General features: G+C 29.8%; 1 protein-coding gene across 1 annotated transcript; it reads left to right on the forward strand.

Moving 5' to 3' along the window:
- Positions 1-65: 65 nt before the first annotated feature.
- LOC145760031 (E3 ubiquitin-protein ligase HECW1-like) lies at positions 66-20168 on the forward strand. The gene is made up of 32 exons (XM_082573894.1): positions 66-225; positions 518-681; positions 1195-1334; positions 1576-1658; positions 2283-2450; positions 3516-3786; positions 4285-4804; positions 5950-6045; positions 6429-6635; positions 7411-7528; positions 7947-8094; positions 8513-8565; positions 8870-9080; positions 9483-9673; positions 9757-9908; positions 10309-10430; positions 10671-10784; positions 11031-11142; positions 11569-11724; positions 12181-12276; positions 12682-12809; positions 13471-13543; positions 13659-13749; positions 14002-14116; positions 14490-14615; positions 15019-15159; positions 15820-15942; positions 16546-16654; positions 17166-17299; positions 17764-17891; positions 18387-18585; positions 19111-20168. The coding sequence occupies exons 1-32, from the start codon at positions 168-170 to the stop codon at positions 19220-19222; spliced, it is 4659 nt and encodes a 1552-aa protein (XP_082430020.1). The 5' UTR covers positions 66-167; the 3' UTR covers positions 19223-20168.
- The last annotated feature ends 155 nt before the right edge of the window (positions 20169-20323 follow it).

Consider the following 20323-nt stretch of genomic DNA (forward strand, 5'->3'; position numbering starts at 1 on the left):
TTAAATTTCGTTTATTTTTTGTATAAATATTGTTTTAAAATAAACTTTGTGTTTTTTTAGTAAAATGAAGGTCCACTTTCATTCGGGCTAAATTTGTAGAATCAACCACCACTGTATATTACTGAAAGTTTTTAATTAAATGAACTTGTGAAGTTATTTTGGTCAAAATGCCATCAAGTCAAAACCAGCAACCAACAGAACCATATCTCGCATTTCTGATAACAGGTAAATAATAAAAAAAGACCATGGTGTAGTAAAAAGGTGACTTCACGACCTAAACATAGAGTAACATCAGTTACCCAAACCCAGTCTCAAGTTGACCTTGGCTACACAAACTGCCAAATACTTTGTTTAGGTTGTAAAGTCAACTTTCCTACATGGATAATAAAAATTTATATAGGTTATATAAAAAAAAATTTACATTTCTTAAGTTATATTAATTTTGTCAAAATTAGGTTATAAAATAGCATTTAATATATTCACTGCTTATTAATCTTATTTGTTTAAATGTTTAAAGGTCTAAGTGGGTACAACATTAAACGTGGAGTTTTTTGCAACCCTGACCCATATGTGAAAGTTCGAGTCTTACCGGGCGTGAATTGTCCAAAATTTGCTCACCACAAACAGAAATATCAAACCAAGCAAGTGGAAGACACGACTAACCCAAATTGGAAAGAACAGGTTAATATTTATTGTATTTAATTTTGTTTTTGTAAATCTTTATTCGCAATGTGGAAAGCAGACTTCACACTCTCACATGGAGCAACAAAAGTTATCCCGACCCAGTCTCAAAGGTTTTTAACAGTTTGGGATATTATAATTCTAATTGTTTGATAAATAAGCTGCTGATTGATATATAGGTGTATGGGAAGTTTATATTGTTCCAGGCACCTCACTAAAGGGTGCTACAGCATGAAAGCAGTGGGGATCAACCCATCGCTAGTATTTTTGTTCTAACAGCGATGAATAATGTACTTGATATGAGTCAATTTCTGACTGGCACAAGACCAATATTTTAAATTGGCAAAACTTGCAACTGTGCTGAAACACCAAATTTAACTTTTTGTTAGGCTGTAAAGTTGGACTTTCCACATAAAGAATGTAAATAAATAATGAACCAATTATATATAAAGACTAAAATGATAAACGTTATGTTACTATATGTACCTAATAAACCTTGTTTTTTTTTGTTAGTTTTACATTCAAGTTCTTTCAAGTGATGTGATTGAATTGGAAGTAAAAGATAAGTTTGACAGAGGGAGGCCCGTGCTTAGAAGATTTCTCGGAAAACTTGAAGTCAAGGTTTCTGACATTCTAGAACGATTAAACTCCAGGTTTGTTTATTCAAAAATTTAATTGCAATTTTGGATATAATTGTTTTATTTATTTGACACAGTAATTTTGTTCAAATTAATAATTTATTTCTTAGTTAATATTAATAATAAATAAAGCTTAGGATATAGTTTTTGTCTATTTGCAGTTTGTTTTTAATAATTCATGTTTTTAACTTTAAAACAAGTTTGGTTCGTAAAGGTAGCCCTACAATACATTATGTGCTGTGTTATTATGTTACAGTGAGCACAGTTATACTGGGATATTAACAAAAAGATCTCCTTTAGATATCGCATCTGGGAGTCTGTCATTTGTTGTAGCTGATGGTAAGTAACTATTAAAATATAAAACTTTATTAAATTGGCATGGTTGTTATATACCTTTTTATACTACTTACTTGCCTACTTTGTCCCTGCATTAGGTTATTACTTAATTAATTTGTCAGCATTTAATTGAATTGCAAATGGTCTGCTCTAAATTGAAAACCTATTTATAGCATTACAGTTTAAAGGTCATTATGTCAATATAGTGATATAGGGTTTAAAAACTGTCATTAAGAAAGTGCATTGATGCATGTATAATAACGTGTTGTGTGTTTTATTACAATACTGTGGTTGGAGCTAATTTTCAGTTAAGCAATTGAACTGTAGTGTTTTTATTACAACATTTTATGTTTTGGTTTAGTAAGTGAAACTATGTATAAGGGAAATTAGCAGACAATATCTTTGTAGCCTATTCACACAATAAACTCTTTCTATTTTTGGATGGCAATTTTATTTTGTATAGTTTTAATGTGAAGCAAAAGCTGTTTATTTTTATAGTTTAGTAAGTGTCATGTTAAATATTGTACACTATTTCAAGAGTTGTAAAAATTAAAAACTTTTTAAAATATTTTAATTATGATTTTACAGTCTTATTAAGAATAACTTCTACTGTAATAATATTAACAGGTCGATCCACCTTATTTGGAGCATACCAGGGTGCAAATAACAACCCACATTACAGGACAAGAAGTAGTATAACATCAAGTGAACTCAGTTACAGTCAAGCCCTTCCTACAAGTACTGGGTTGGTGGAAAGTATGTCAGAAGCACTCGATCTCTGCTTCTGTGAAGAAGGTATGTGGTTGAACTATTTATTGTTTTGATTTGCAATGTGAAGTTGACTGTATAGGTGTATTGTTATGGTTCTAGTGGTTGGGTTTTATTAACAATTTTTAAGGATATTATATAAACTAGCCCACTCTACAGTTGAGGTTTTATTTGTTGTAATATAGTCGCAACTCTCAACTAATATTTGCCTGTGATAATTTATCCGTGCACACCACAAACAGGAGTTTTATTTATTTTGTGGTCTTATAAATTGGACATACATGTAAATGTACATATTGCCAACTTAGCTTACTTGTATATATATTAACTAAATTTAAAGTAATCTCTAATATAATGGTGTTAATTTACATTAAAATGTTGAATTGTAAATTCATAGTTTAGTTTTTAATTGTTGTTACCCCTATGTATTTAACTTTGTAAACAAAGTAACGGTAAACATTGTGATTCATTTGATTTAAAGATAATTTATCGCGATTCTTTTAATTTTGAGAACTTTAGCTTCATATTGAGCCCCAGGCTATTTTCAAGTTTATAAAGCCTTCTAAAGGGATGTAAATATTGTAAACATTTTATAATTAAAATATAAAATTAATGACAATAATTTAGGGTTTGTTAAAAATTTATTAAATAAAGCCAATGTTGTTAAAAACTAAATTTATAAATACCCTAATTTAATTCAGGACTATAGTTTTATAATTTGCAAAAATACCCTAAACAATCTATTTTTAAAATAAATTAAATTAGAGATTGGTTTACGGTCATTGATCCCGAAAATACCAGCCACAGTATAGTTGCCAAAATTTTATAAATTTCCCAAATGACGAGCTTCCTTAATGAGCATAAGAATCGGGGAAATTGTTAATCATAAATTGGTTTGCTTATAACGTTGTTCGACAAATTGTGATTGATATTTATTGAATGTTTTTTGAAAATGAATTTTTTAAATTTTTTCTCTAAATGTCAAAACAAATACTATTCAAATTTTTCTTATTTTAAATCCTAACATGCCTTCATTAATGTTTTCAATAAAATATTTACATTTATATTTAAACTTATTCAATATTTTTGTAGAGAATATAATGGGCAATCAATCACGAACGGATAGTTTCAACGACAACCAACTTGACAACGACAACAATGTTGCTACGGAAAACAACGACACCACTACCATAGCAACAGACAATAACAACACCGCCATGGTAACCAACAACAACGTTGCTAACGGAAATAATGATGCGGTTGTCATAGAAACTGGAAAAATTCCCGAGCAAATGTTGGAAATAAACAAATTGCATCAAACAAGTAACAATAACAATATTGGACCAGAAAACAACGCTGAAAGGTGAATTTAAAATTATGCTTTATCTAAAGTTTTGTTCTAGTGCAATTATAACCACTACAAAATTGTTGTTTCACGAGTTGATGGTGTTAAGGTGTTTATATTGCTAGATTATTACAGGATTGGCATCTCTTAACCAGGTTTATTTAGGTTGAACTAGGTTTAAATTAGGTTCCAAGTCAATCAAAACTTGACTTATAAACAGGTTTAGTTAAATGTATTAATAATATGTTATGTAAATTACCTGAGTTATATAATTTTTGTTTGTTATTAAAGTGTTCGAAGTAACAGGAAAAATGTTATATAAGGTTGGGATTTCAGATTTAATCTTTAAAATCTTCATAAACATACAAATATTGTTATGCAATGGTTTTTTGTTTATTTTTGTTATCCTATATACTATTTCTATGTTATATAAGACAGTTTAAACACAAATATTTTAAATCAAACTATTTCCAAACTGTTTTAACTTAAAAAATGTTTTTTTTTAATATTTTTTAGTTCTTCCTTAACTAAAACTTCAACGAGCAACATTGAAAATGAAAACAATGTCGACAATGTTGACCCAAGTGAGCAACCAAGCGCAGCGAACAATGATTCCAATCCACCCACACTACAGGATGTTGAAAAAATCGAATCCAATAAAGTTGAAGATCCAGGAAGTAGTTTGGGGGCAAGTACGAGCAAAATTGAATCATCAGACAATAAACAAGAGGTTGTTATTAATAATACAGACACAACAACTCTTAATCTTGATCAAAATTCAAGCGAAAATTTAAACAAACCCAAAGTGATATCAGCAATGGAATTAACAATCCCACCTTTTAAACATCACAATAAGGTGATTGTTGACAACAATGGACCGGTATTATTAAGTCACAAAACACCCAAAACCACACAGAAACCTCATGTCAAACATGAGAAAGAACATTTATTGAATTTATTAAAGTTTGTGGCGTTAACCGAGGGCACGACCATTAACGGGAATGGGGAGCAACAGAAATCTGATCACATGGGGGCAGTAAGTATTTTTTTATTGTTAATTATCTCAAATTATTGCATAGGTTAAATTTTGTTTTTATATAAATATTTTTACATTAAAATATTGTCTAATTTTAAAAATAAGTAAATTTTTGGGTTTTTAATTTAATATTGTCTTTTAAGCCGAAATATTTTTGGTAAAACAGTTTAGGAGATTAAAATTTGATATTTTTTGGAAAAGATCAAAGGTTGTTAAAACTGCAAATCATTTGCGACTTAATCGGTTTAATCCATTCTATAAATAACTTGAAATTTATAATTTTAAACATGAGTTAATCATAGGTGGATAATAAAGGGGGGCTCAAATTTTACACAAAATTTTCACTTAAAATAAAAACGATTTTAATAAGATTATAAATTAAAATTTTTAAATATTTACTTAAAATATGATCAAAATATTTTAAAAAGTTAATTTTAGCTCTTATGTTACTTTCTCAATTCTTTAAAGCAATTAAAAAACACAGAAATGTAAATACTGCCTTAATGAGTAAAATACATAGTTGCAAATACTGGTTAAAAGTTTAAAAACATTGTAAACTTAACCCTTGATTAGCCAACCAAATGTTTAAGTTGTTCTTAGTACTTGATGCCACTGAGATTAGCTTATGTTTATGTGACAAACATGCTAGTACATGATTACTTACATTCTCCTATATTGACATTATATTCACTTTTTATTAGATTAAGTGGGTTATATTTTTTGTTTTACCAATGGTATTTAAGGTTATAATTTTTACATAATTCAAATTAAAAAAAAAAAAAACGAATAAACAAAAACCTTTTTTTAATTATAAAAGTCGACTTTATGGCCTAAACATAGAGTAACATCAGTTACTCCAACCCAGTCTCGAGTTGCCCGTGACAGTTTGGGGTATTATAGATTATAATTGCCCGATAATTATGCTGCTGATTAAGTATTGGCTCCGCAGAAGTTCATACCGTTTATAGCACCTTACTCAAGCGTGATACAGAACTGGAGATTAAACCTAGGATCTTATGTAAAATAATCAAGTGTTCTAACCACCACCTGTATACAGTTTTTTTATGGGAGGTTATAAAATTAAAGCTTGCACTTATTTTATGTATTCCATTATGACCTACAAATTTTTTTTTATTTTCACATAGATTGAAATCGCGATCCAAAGAACCTCAAATGAAAATCATCTTGGTTTCAACATCATGGGAGGATCAGAATCAAAACATCAAATTCTTAGGAGAATGGTAAGATTGTATTTGTACTGTTAAGAATTGAATATCAGGAAATTGGAAAGCTTAAGCATTTCTATAGTTTAAATGTTAAGTAAAAAACCTTTTTGTTATACTTATTTAAAAACTACAATTTTTAGCCATTTATTCTTTTAAAACCTTAGTTATGTTACAATCAGTCGGTGCATTTATAGTGTTTATGATTGTCCAGTGTTTTTAATAAAACTTTATTTTTATTTTTTTAAGTTTTAAGGCAAAATAAATGTTAAAAACTGGAGTTTAAAAGCACTGTTTAATATTAGATTTAACGTTTATTCAACTGCCCTATAAGCATTTTCAAATAGTTATATTTGTAAAAAATTTATGTTTTTTTAATAAATCTTGTTATTAAAACCCAGGGTATTTATGTAACTCGAGTTGAACCCAACTCTCTCGCTTCCAACTTTGGAGTAAAAGTCCACGACCGCTTGCTTTCCATTAACAATGTCTCACTTAGTGATGCATCCCATAAAGATGCTGTGGTTGCCATCCAAAATGCTGGAAAAGAGGTTGTTATTAAAGTTGAGAGGAGGACTCTGCCTTCTAATGTATTACCACAACATCATGTAAGTAAAAGCCGAAAAAAAAAAAAATTTTTTGTTAAAAATTAAAAAAAATTTTTTTGCTCAATTAATGTTTTAATTTAACTCAGTTGGGGCTTAGGGGTTAGTGCAAAAATGCTCAGGGGTTAGTAGAGAATGTATAAATAAAGAGATATGGTAAAAATAGAGTAAATATGGGGCTTAAGAGTGTGTGATAATGCTTTTAAAAAGCTTTGTTTTTAAAAACAACTAAAATAAATGTTAGGTACACTAATGCTTTAACCATAATTTATTTAGTACAAAATTTAGGTGATATTTTTATTTATTTAATTTTTAATATAATGGGTACATTATTAAGAAAAATTTTAATATTTTTTTAATTGAAATAAATATTTTATTTTTGTTTTTCTTTGAACTTGACTTTAACGTAAGTAGAAGTTTTTGGTTCGTTTAATTTAGAAAACAATTTAAACCAATCAATGTTTTAATTTTAATTAAATAGACGAAAAATTGGATTTTAGCCTAATAATTTTTAACTAAAACTAATTATAAAAACGTTGTGTTGAACGACTAACATTTAGCTAACCTTGGTTGTTTTATTTCTTTAATTTATTAAAAAATATATTTTAAAATCAAATTTTTGCTTTAAAGTTTTTTGACAATTTTAACATTAAGATTTAATAACAACATATTAACATAGGTTTATTATATATTTTGGTTTAACTATTAGGTATTTTTTTTGGTTTAAAACTTACAGATTTAAATGTGTTTTAGTTTTAACTTTGTTTATTGTTTGTAGCCTTCTGTGTCTCAGCTTCATCCCTACCCTACCCTACCTGTGAGAAGAAGGTTATCCCTACCAGTTAACTTACAAGCCAGAAACTTTAAACCTTTCTCTTTATCACCTTCTAATCCTGGTATGTTAAACTTTAAATTTAAATGCTGGGAGTATTTTCTAAATGACCTTGTGACATGAATATGCATTTTTTGTATTAGTTTATTCTGAATGTGGGAAGGTTAACTTCAAACGCTAAATGTTAAGTTAAATTTGTTACTCCGACCAAGTGTTAAGTTGATTGGTAGTTAGGAGTATTAGAGATTATAACTGCCTGATAATTAAGCTGCTGATTAGCTGCTGACTTAGCAGGAATTTTTACTATTTGTATCATCATATGCATGGGCGCTACAGCATGAAAGCAGTGGAAATCAAACCCAAGACCTTATGAAGTGAAGCCAAGTGTTTTGACCACTACACCACAATTTGTTGCAAATAAATCAAATTTATTTAAAAACTGTGGTTGTCAAAAAACCATTCTTTAATTTGAATATTCTCAGGTCTTAAAATCACGAAAGTGCCTGCGTGCTCCACCGCACAATTGATCGAGAACCATATCGACCAATCACGGTTGAGTCCCAACTCTATAGTGTCACCTGGTGGCAGTATGGCAGCGAGTATTAAACGAAGAAATAGATTGACAGGAATGTAAGTTTAAGTTATTATCATTCTATTTAAAACTAATTTTTTAAATCTAACTAATATAAAATAAATTCAACTTTTTATGTCCTTAATAAATTTAAATAACTATTATCATATGCCTCGATGAATAGGAAAATTAGTTTAAATTAAACATAATAGGTTTTTATAATGGTATAATTAAGTTTAATAGGGCAAGGGTAGTGTGGGTTACATACTATTTGTTTTAAGTTAACACACACATTTGTTTTTTTAGTCACCCAAATGTTGCTAAAAAAACAAAAATAATTAAATATTTTAAAATAATTTTCAGTTTTTTACTTTGCAAGCGCTAGGGATTGAACCATTGGTTGTTAGTTCGATGTACTTATGCATTCAATCTTACTGTTGTTCTTAATTATTAAACTTTAATTATTGTTTGTTTTAGAAACGACCAAACTGAAGTTTTTGCTGAGGTATCAAGTAATGGTTTACCTCCAAGTAAGATAAAACTTTTAAAAATTTATCGCAACTAGTACCGGTATTAATGTTGTCATCTGGTAATATAACTCATCAAAATACTTAATTAAAACTTTTTTAAGCATTACCTGATACCAAAACAATAACAATTACCAAGATAACCTTCTGCAAGCTGTCATCTTTAATTTAAGAGAACTATCATTTAAGTTTCTATATATTAGAATAAAGTACATTAAACTGCACAAAACATCACTATTAGATTGCATTTTCCAGTTGTTATATTACCTGTTACTCTCAGTTTTAAATGTTGGTTTATATAAAACAGATTGGGAAGCCTGTAGAGACCGGCACGGGCGCATCTTCTATTTGGACCACGTGAATCGAATCACCCAGTGGGATAAACCCACCAACACCGAGGTACAACCCCCACCACAACAAGAACCCCGACCCCATGCTCTCACTAGAACTGGGGCACAGAGACATCGGAGATATAACTCAGTTAAGGGGGATAGGAATTATGAAAGAGTTATGAGAAGGTAGGTTTTATTTTTAATGTCTTTATCCTTGATGTGGGAAGGTCGACTTCATGGCCTAAACATAGAGTAAACTAGGTTACCCCGACCTAGTTTCGGGGTAATTTTGAAACACCATGGATAATAATTGCCTGATAATTATGCTGCCAATTAGTGTTTGGCACAGCAGAAGTTTAAACAATTTATACGCCTTTCTGAAGGGCGATACAGCATGAAAGCAGTGGGGATCAAACTCTGGACCTTATGTAATAGAGCCAAATGTTTAAAACCACCATAGCAGTTTTTGTGTGCAATAAAATAAACTTGCTAAATTAATTTTGAAACTAATTTAAAGATGAATTCAATTTTTAATTTTTCTTTTTTTTGCAAAAAAGTTTTTTTTTCAAAAAATAAATTTATGTTTAGATACCAAAGCATAAAGCGAGTAATGCGTACCGATGATCATTCAGGCGCATCATCATCAGCCCCTCCCCCAAGCTCACCCACCCCGATTGATAATGTCATAAGTGAAGAGGTTGTTGACGGCAACGAACCAACCAATCCTGAGGCTCCAGTTATTCCAGAGGCTCCACCTTCTAAACTAACCAACCAAAAAGGTGAATTTAAAATTTCATTTAATTTTTGTTTTATTATTGCCTAAAAAAAGTTATTAAAACTTTATTTTTGGAATTTTTTACAGAACCTACTTCATTTTCCTCCCCCTCCCACTCTTTCTCCCACTCCTCCAACTCCACTCCTTTGGAGGAGGAGAAGAAAAAGATGTTGGAGCACAATCCTGGGTTTAAGTTTATCAGCAATCCTGACTTCTTCATGAATTTAAACACTAACCAGGTAGGAGTTTATAAAATGTGTTTATTTCGTTTTTATTTAAATTTGTATTTTTTATCCTTGACGTGAAACGGTGGACTTCACAGCTTAAACATAAAACTGTGTTTCTCTGACCCAGTCTTTAGTTGACTTTGCCAGTTTGGGATATTATTGATTATAATTGCCAGATAATTATAAGCTGCTGATTCAGGTGCCAGCTCAGCAGGAGTTCATACCGTTTACAGAATCTTACATAATAGTGTTACACCCGGAAGCAGTGAGGATTGAAACCCAGGAACTCATTTTGTTATGCCAGTGTTCTAAGCACTACACTACGCTGCTGTTTTTTTTAGAATTTGAAATTTTGAAATGCATTTTAAATTTGTTAAATTGTTTAATTTTGTACCGTTTTTTTTCTTCACAGGAGGCATATTCCTTCTATGTATCAAGTTCTAGTTTAAAATATATAATAATGAAAATCAACCGAGATAAAAACCACTTCAAGGAATACCAACATAACAAAGATTTGGTCAAGTTTATTAACAGGTAACTTTTTTTAACTTGGAATATTAAAGATTATGTTTACCCAAAAATTAATCTGCTGATTAAGTGTAGGCTTAGTAGAAGTTTATACGGTTTTTAGCACCTTGCTTAAGGACAATACAGCATGGAAGCAGTAGGGATCGAACCCAAGACCTTGTTATTATTTTGTTTTGTTGTTGATAAAATATAAAGTTTTTTTAGTTATAGTAAAGTGAAAACTTTTTTTAAAATGATTTTTTCCAGTTTTGCTGACACAACTCTTCCTCTTCCCAATGGATGGGAGATGAAGTCGGAAGCTGGAGGTAAACCATTCTTCATTGATCATAATCTCAAGATGACAACTTTCTTTGATCCAAGGTAACCTTGATAACTCATTAATTAAAATAAACTTAATTAATGATTAAAATTCACAGCATTATTTTTGGGTAAATTTTCTTTTTATTTTTGGGTAAATTTCCGGGGTTATTTTTGGATAACTTTTCTTGGGGTTATTTTATAGGGGTTGATTTTAGCTTAATGTTTTTGCTAACCCACTTTTATTTTACTTATATAAAATCAATTTTATTTATCTTGTTCATAATTTCTATATCTCATGTTATATAGGTTGATTATAAACAAGGATAGTAACCCAACACCAACAACTACAACTACCACTTCTACCACCACAAACAGTGATAATGTTACAACCACCTCACAAACAACTACCACTAATGAGGTTAAAATTTAATTTATTTTGTTGTGTGCATAGTTCTTAAATTAGATTTTGTTTTCTTTATTTTAGTAAAGCCAACTGGCATGGGCATTATATTGTGGTTTGCCAATTCTGTGCTTATATAGGTTTGAATGATAATAATTTTATGATTATGAAAGTTGAATTTTTGTTTTAAAACCGTGATTAAGTTTTAAAACTACCTCTACCTAACGTATTTAAAATAGTAATTTTAAAGAAAGTTACCTTTTTTTAAAGCTCAAAAAAAAGAGAACTCAACTTAATCTTGATATACCTTTTTCTCGCTTAGCAAAAATGAGAGAACTAATGTTAAAAACTACTCGTGGCATGGTTTAAGCATCCCTGTAAATAGACTTATTATTAGTTCAATTTTCATTAAATTTAAACAAATTTTTTTTTTTATTTCTTTAGGCTGAAACAGAAACTACAACAACAACAACAACAACAACAACGACAACCACAAGTGAACCCGCAAGATTGGAGGTTCAATCCCCACTGACAACAACTGCTCCTGTAGTCCCACCAAGACCAACTAGTACCCTCTCCAATCAATCCAGGATATTGGAGGTAATTGTTATTTATATTATGAAGTGGTTAAGATGTATGGAAATTTAAAATTACCCTGAAAAAAAATTATGTTGGCTTAACTTATTGAATTATTTTGGTCATGTTTTTATTCTATATTACACTGTATGGAATATTATTTGTCAGAAAAACATTGTTAAAATATAAATTTATGTTGTTAACATATATATTTAAGTAAAGAGTAAAGGGTTGAATTGGCGGCATAGCTAGTTGCTTTAAACTATTGTTGTTGTGCTCATTATTATTAAGTAATACTAGTAAATAACCCGCCCATAGTTGGGCAAAAATTCTGTTCTTTGTGCATTCTGCGATTGTTTGTTATTGTTTACATACAGTCTCACTATTTCCTGCATTTCATACTTAACTATTATCTTAAATATTGATAGCTGTAATCACCATGTTGTATATTTTAAAATGGTGATTAATGTTAATGTTTAGGCTCCAACCCAATTGGCGAGAGTTGATGAGAATGTTGAAACAACCGAGGTTGTGGTCCATGAAGATTTACCTCAAATTTCTTACAAAGAAAAAGTGGTGAGATGAGATTTTAATTTTTGTATAAATAATTATTTATTTAAAATATATGCTCTAACAGACTACTAAATTACCTTTTATTCCTTTCTTTGTTTATAAATTTATCTTCAATGTGGAAAGTCAACTCCCTAACCTAAACAAAACATTTGTTACCCTGACCCGGTCTCCAGTTAACTTTGGCAGTTTGAGATATTATTGATTTTAGTTGTCTAATGAATTAAACTGCCAATTAATTTTAAACTTAGCACCTTCCATAGTGCTTTACTCAATGGTGCTACAACATAGAAGCAGTGTGAATTGAACCAAGGACCTCATGTAGTGAAGCCAAGTGTTTTACTTAAACCCTTTTCCCCAATCTTAGATGATTAGTTTTAAATTTAAATTTAAATTTTTAATTTTATTAAGGTTGCCTTCCTCAAACAAAAGAATATATTGGATATACTTAAAGAAAGATATCCAACTATAGCTACAAGTCAATCTTTAAAAGATAAAATTATGAATATTAGGACAGATGGTTTGGCAACTTTAGAAAGGTGAGTTGAAAAATATTTAATTAAAAAATTATTTTGTAGTGACTTGATTTTATGAAGTTGTTATAGCAATATATAATGCTTTATCATATAGTTGCTAATAATATCAAGGTATTTTTTAAAAATGGGTTACTTTCCTAATGCAACTTTCATTAATTTGCATTTGGTTAACCCTGCTAGCTTTAAATATATTCCCTTATTAAATACCGGCAGCGTGGTGTAGTGGTAAGAACACTTGCTACACCACACATGAGGTCGTGGGTTCAATCCCCACTGATCTTATGCTGTAACACCCTTGAGTAAGGTGCTATAAACGGTATAAACTCTTGCTGAACCAGCACTTAATCAGCAGAATAATTACCGGGCAATTATAGTCTCTATAATATCCCAAACTGCCACAGGCAACTTAAGACTGGGTCGAAGTAACTGATGTTACTCTATGTTTAAGTCGCGCATTCAACTTTCCCACATCGAGGATAAAGATATATACAAAAAATAAAATAAAAATACTTGAGTGGTTTAAGCTATGTAGTGATTTATAATTAAAAGAAGGTTAATCTATATAAAGCAACTTTCATTTCTTTGCCTCTTTCTTCGTTAGGTGTTGTGTTAAGTTGTTATTCTAGTTATATTGTATGTTATTAATTTGTTGTTGTTTTTCCAGGTATAGCAATAGCATGCAACTCACTATCCTATTAAGTTTATTTGAAGATGAAATCAGTCAATTTGTTGTTCCTGTAAGTAATCATTAATTTTAAACCATTTTGAAACTCATTATTTATGTGTTACACACCAACATAATTTATATCTTAAATATGTATAATGAAAATTGTTTTTTTGATATTTTGGCAGACAAGAGATAGTCATCGTGCAGTTCTGGCAGAACGACCTCGTACTTCTACGGAACCTCATCACAGAACAAGTTCCCCTTCTTCATCACCAGGTTTGTAATTAAATGAAAAACATAAAATATTTAATTGACTCTTTTTCATATACCTTTATTTTCAATGTGGGAAAGTCGACTTCACCACCTAAACATAGATAATTAATCTGCTGATTAAGTGCTAGTTCAGCAGTTTATACTGTTTATAGCACTTTATCCAAGGGAGCTACAGCATGAGAGTAGTGGGGGTTGAACCCAGGACCTCATGTAATAAAAGTGTGTTTAACAATTACAAATATTTTTTTTATTTAGCCACATCTCGGTCAAGAGCCCCATCTTCCTTGAATCGAAATTTTGACTCAAAACTGAGAAATTTTTATCGAAAACTTGAACAAAAAGGATATGGGCAAGGTCCAGGGAAGATCAAGTAAGTTGATGTTTATATAACGTTCCACTGCTACAATTCTATTCTATAAAACATATGGAAAAAACTTTCTTTTAAATAACTGTGTGTTTTTTGTATTTATTTATCCTTGATGCGGAAATGTTATCTTATTGACCTAAACATAGAGTAACATTAGTTACCCTGACCCAGTCTCTAGTTGCCTTTAGCAGTATGAGATATTAGAGATTATAATTGCTCGTTAATTAAGCTGCTGATTAGGTGTTGGCTTGGCAAGAGTTTAATATAGATAATAGTGCCTTACTAAAAAGCACTACAGCATGTAAGCAGTGGGGATCCAACCTTGGATCTTCAGTAGTGAGGTGGACATTTATGAAATATTATTTTATCATCAAAGGTTAACAGTCCACCGTGAGAGACTCCTGGAGGAAGCATTTAGGAAGGTGATGAGTTTATCTCGGAAGGAACTCCAAAGAAGCAAACTTTTTGTGTCTTTTGTGGGAGAGGAGGGACTCGATTACAGGTGAGTTGGAAGTTAATATCTTGTTTCTTTGTCTAGATAAAGGTAGTAATACAGGAATGGTTTTGAGTTAATTTTGGAAATATTTTTGATTATAATTGCCCAATAATTAATCTGTCATTAGGATTAAACTTAGCAGAAGTTCGTATTGTTTATAGCACCTTACTTAAGTGCTTTACAATGTGGAAGCAGTGGGGATTGAACACAGGACTTTATATAGTTATGCTAAATGTTCCATTCACTACACCATATCAAAATCCATTTTAACTTTAACTTATATTCTACTCTGTTAAATTTTAGTTAAAGTAACATATAATCAAATATGTATATTATGTTAACAATCTTAAATAAAGAAGTTATCCTTCTAATATGTAATATAATGTTACTCTTATAACCTTATTCACAGTGGTCCATCTCGAGAATTTTTTTTCCTAATATCACGTGAATTGTTCAACCCATATTACGGATTGTTTGAATATTGTGCAGTTGACACTTACACCGTTCAGATCAGTCCTTTGTCTGCATTTGTTGAATCTCCAATGGAATGGTTCGTATTTTTAATTTAAATCTTTGTTTAACATTTTGTGAGATTTAAAACATTTGCTTTTATATGTTTTATAAAATCAAGTAGGCTGTTTTAATGTTATTTTAAATTTTTTTTTGGGTATTAGGCATTCAATATTTTCAGTTTAAATTTAGCTTAATTTAAATCTTAAATTTTTGTGATTTATGGAGGTTTTTGACTTTAACTTTGGTTGAAATTTTTTAATTCCTACTCAATAAACTTACAAGATGCTATTTTTAATTCACTATAAATTTTAAAATTTAATGTAGCTATTATAACACACATGAGGTCGTGAGTTCAATCCCCACTGCTCTCATGCTGTAGTGCCCTTGAGTAAGGCGCTATAAACAATATAAATTTCTGTTGAGCCAGCACTTAATCAGCAGCATAATTATCGGGCAATTATAATTTATATTATCCCAAACTGCCACAGGCAACTCAAGACTGGGTCGGAGTAACTGATGTTACCCTTTGTTTAAGTCGCGCATTCGACTTTCCCACATCTAGGATAAAGATATATACAAAAAAAAAATAATAGGCCAAATTATACAAATTATTCCCATTTTTTAAAAATTTCCAAAATTTAACATTTTTGTGCTTCTCCCGTTTTGCCAACTAAATTTATGTTTAACTTTGTTCCAGGTTCAGGTTTGCTGGTCGTATCATAGGATTATGTTTAATTCATCATTGCTTATTGGATGCTTTCTTCACCCGACCTTTATATAAGATGTTGTTAAGGTCTAAGTGTGATTTATCTGATCTAAGGTAATTACATTTATTTTAATTATCAGTAGTTTACAATACGTAACATTATAAAAACTAGTTGGTGTAATTGCTCATTTTAGTTAGCTCATGCACCACAAACAGCAGTTTTTTTATCGTAAAGCTTATTAAATATACATATAAAATGTTTTTAGAATGAATTTTTTTAACTATCCCCCAACCCCCCCCAAACCATATAGATTGTTTTAGTAAGAATATTAAATACAGTTTTTATGTGTGGTATACTTCTCATGGCATTGGGTTACAGCCGAAAAGTTTTGGGTTAAAGCCCCAATATTCGCCCCAATTATTCACCCTTGAGCCCAGTATTTACAGATAGCTTAAACACACCAAAGGTTTAGGGTTCAAGCCGCACCAATGCAACACTAATAATCCTTGAGCCCAGCATTTACAGATAGCTTTAACACACCAAAAGGTTTCGGGTTCGAGCCACACCAATGACACAGTATTCGCCCTTGAGCCCAGCATTTACAGATAGCTTAAACACGTCACAACAGCACACCCTTCCCCAATAAAAAATATAAAACCTATTACCTTAACTAAAGTGATATAGATAAAACTATTAAGTTGTTATTTAAATTACAGATATGTAGACGAACAGTTTTATCAATCCATCGTCTGGATCAAGGAAAACGATATTTCGGAAGTTCTGGATGATTTAACATTCAGTGTAGATGAAGAGATGTTTGGAAAGGTAAAAAAAGTTGTTTTTTGTTCTAGTTTTCACTTAATTACTGCAACTATATTAATAACACAATAGCTAATGTAAGGGTTAACAAATTACTACACAAATTTTATAGTTGTGATATTGTTAAAAATTTTACACATATACTCTTATAGTTACTGAACTTTTTAAAGTAACCCACAAACTGGACTTATATTTAACTTATGTTTTTTTAATATTATTTACATATGTAATATTGTTTATTTTATATGCTGTTAACATATCGAAAGCAGAGTATCAGGTTACCAAAATATTATCTAATATTTAAGATTAACAAATTTTTAAGAATGTAATTTCTAAAATCTTAATAAATTTTTAATTATAGATATTGATTTTGTTTACATACACACATTAGACAATTACAATTATATTTAACTGACTAATTTTTAGTTAATTTTTTTTAACTTGACGATGTTAATTATTTGCAATATAACTAGATTACGTTTAAAAATTATTTATTTTATTAAAATTACTTTTATAGATTGAGGAAAGAGAATTAAAGCCTAATGGAAAGAATATTTTGGTGACAGAGAAGAACAAGAAAGAATACATCGACAAAATGGTTAAATGGAGGGTCATCAGAGGCACCAGAGAGCAAACCAATATGCTAATTAGGTTGGTTTTAATGGTTAACGTTATTTACCATATAATGGTTAAAATAGTATTTATTGTAAAATGGTTAAAATTTTAAATGGTATTCGCCATATAATGGTTAAAATGTTATTTGTTATGAAATGGTATTCACCATAAAATGGTGTTTAAAATAATAGATCTTTTTTACCATAAAATGGTTAGAATTTTAAATGGTTTATTCACTATATAATGATTGAAATGGTTAAAATTTAAAATAGTATGCACCATATAATGGTTAAAATAGTATTTATTGTAAAATGGTTAAAATTTTAAATGGTATTCGCCATATAATGGTTAAAATAGTCTTTATTATAAAGTGATTAAAAATTAAAATCATACTCATCAAAATATTGTTAAAATGGTTAAATTTTTAAATGGTTTATACCGAAAAATGGTAAATAAACTATGGTTTTCAAATTCACCTGTAATCTTTATAAATTTAACAGAGGTTTTAATGAAGTGATCGACTTGAGATTGGTGGCAGTATTTGATGCAAGGGAGTTGGAGTTGGTGATTTGTGGGACGGCGGACATTGATCTTAATGATTGGAGGCAGAACACGGAGTATAGAGGAGGTTAGTGTTAGTTTAATATATTGATATAGTTACTTGTGTTCTTAATTTAAGCAATTATAGAATGGCGTATTTCCACTTTAATGAATTAATAGCTTATTTTAATTGACTTTATCACAATTTAAAATTATGTTTAATGGACTCCAGTTGACTTGTTATTTGTTGACCTAATGTAAGGAAATATAGAATGGCATTTTTTCTGTTAATAATTTCTTGGCATTGTTTAAATTAAATTTTAGTAAAACATGGGACTTGGTCAAGGTTATTACTTGTTAAAGTTAACTCACCAGTTTATAACCTACACTACAGTCAGGATTTTAATTGTTGTAATAGGGTCACAATTTTTAATTAATATTTACCATTGATAAATTTTCACCTTAAACAGCAGTTTCACTTTTTTTGCAGGTCCATAAATTGGACATATATATATATATATATAACGTCAATTTAGCTCCATTATAAATAACTTCCATAAAAACTCAACTTGTTTTAACCCAGGTTATTATGACATGCATCCCGTGATCCAGTGGTTCTGGATGGCCTTGGATCAATTTGACAACGAACGGAGATTGAGATTACTTCAGTTTGTGACGGGGACGAGTAGTATTCCATATGAGGGGTTTGCTGCACTGAGAGGACCAAATGGACCAAAGAGGTTCTGTATAGAGAAATGGGGAAAGGATCATTGCTTGCCAAGGTTGGTAAAGTTGTTGTTGTTTTTTTATGTTGTTGAATTCCAATTGACCAGATGGGCATTTCACAAATAATTGAAATATTAAAAACGATATTTTACTGAAACTTAGGTCGAAGTTTTTCGAAAAATTAAATACTTTTTTCTAGAGATTGGTTAGGGTAACCTGATGTTAATAAAAAATGTCTCATTGTCGGTAAAATGGCATTTTTAGGCGTATGATTTTGAATCATGACAGTTTACCAAAATTTGGTCACCCTTTTTACAAATTAGAGCAATTTTTTTAAGGGAAAGTAAGGGCAAGCATGGGTAATAGAAAACTGTATTATTTGTCAAATGTTCATTTGAAAAAAATGTTTTCAGGCACATGTCAGTAATCTAATTTTTGGCATGTTCAAAATATATAAATAACTGAAATATTGCTAATTTAAAGTTATTTATTCAATAAAATTTTATATTTGATGACTTATTTCTGGCTTATGCAAAATAACATGGTTGTAAAATAACATGGTTTCAATTATGACATCACAGAGCCCATACTTGCTTCAACCGAATCGACCTTCCCGCCTATCGTTCTTACTCCACCTTGTGGGAGAAACTAGTGATCGCTGTCGAAGAAACGAGCACTTTCGCAATGGAGTAATTCACAGGGTAATACTTTAAAAATTGATAGGTCAGGCCATAATCAACAATGGAATAATAAACAATGGAATATTGACCAAAATAATGTCAAAAAATAAGTAGGAATTAATGTTATTAAATAGCATTTTTTTTGCATTTATAAATGCCCAATATTTCAATTTATCTAGATAGTGTATTAGTACAAATAGTGGGAATACTATTGAAACCTTGTATGCAAAATTATATTCAATTGTTATAAGCCTATCGTGGTTGTGGGACCATAAAGTGCCTTGTTTGAAAGTTAAAACATTGTGGTTTTTTATTTATTGATTAAAACAATATCTTTATAGTAAACTAATTATTGGCAACTTTTTTTTTGAACTATTTTAATTATTTTTTTTATGGGTTATAATTTGTTTTAAAAGCATTGGTGCAAATTCATGTTTATTAAGTTATAATTATGGTGCTTTTTACAAAGAATGAGTAAAAAAGGGTAACAATAACCCAAAAAAGGGTAAAAAAAGCATTAAGTTAAATAAAACGCTGTTATAATTTTTGTAAGGGGGTCAGAAGATGGTTGAACTTCAATTTTTTTCTTGATTTAAAATTCCATTTTTTCCCTTGTCTATAGTAATACCAAAAATTTTAAAAGTTAAGTAACACCTAGATATGCCTTAGTGTAATTTACATATTGTATCAGTATTCAACATATTTTCTATGATTTTTATATATTTTTATAACTTAACATAACAGGACACTGTAGATTAACTGTTTAATATAACTATGAACTTTATAACTAAAACAAACACTGAACTAGTCTTAAATATATTTCAAACCTGACCTTATATTTTATTTTGTTTTTTATAAAGTTTAAAACAATGTTATTGCAATTACCGAAGTATATTCGCCTTTTTGTGTATAATTTTGTTGCATAATTTTTCTATATTTTTGTTGAATTTTGTCTTAACTGCCTTTTTGTTGTTTTTCTACTTTAAGTTTATGATAATGTTGAGTTAATAAAATTATTAGAAGTTCAAAAATGCACAAAATTGGGTAAGTTTTGTAAAATTAAAATGTTGGTTTTTGTTGAAGTTTAGAAATGCTTAAACAAGAAGTAAAAACT

Source organism: Corella eumyota, chromosome 7 (genome assembly GCF_963082875.1).
Source record: "Corella eumyota chromosome 7, kaCorEumy4.1, whole genome shotgun sequence".
Classification (NCBI taxonomy): domain Eukaryota; kingdom Metazoa; phylum Chordata; class Ascidiacea; order Phlebobranchia; family Corellidae; genus Corella; species Corella eumyota.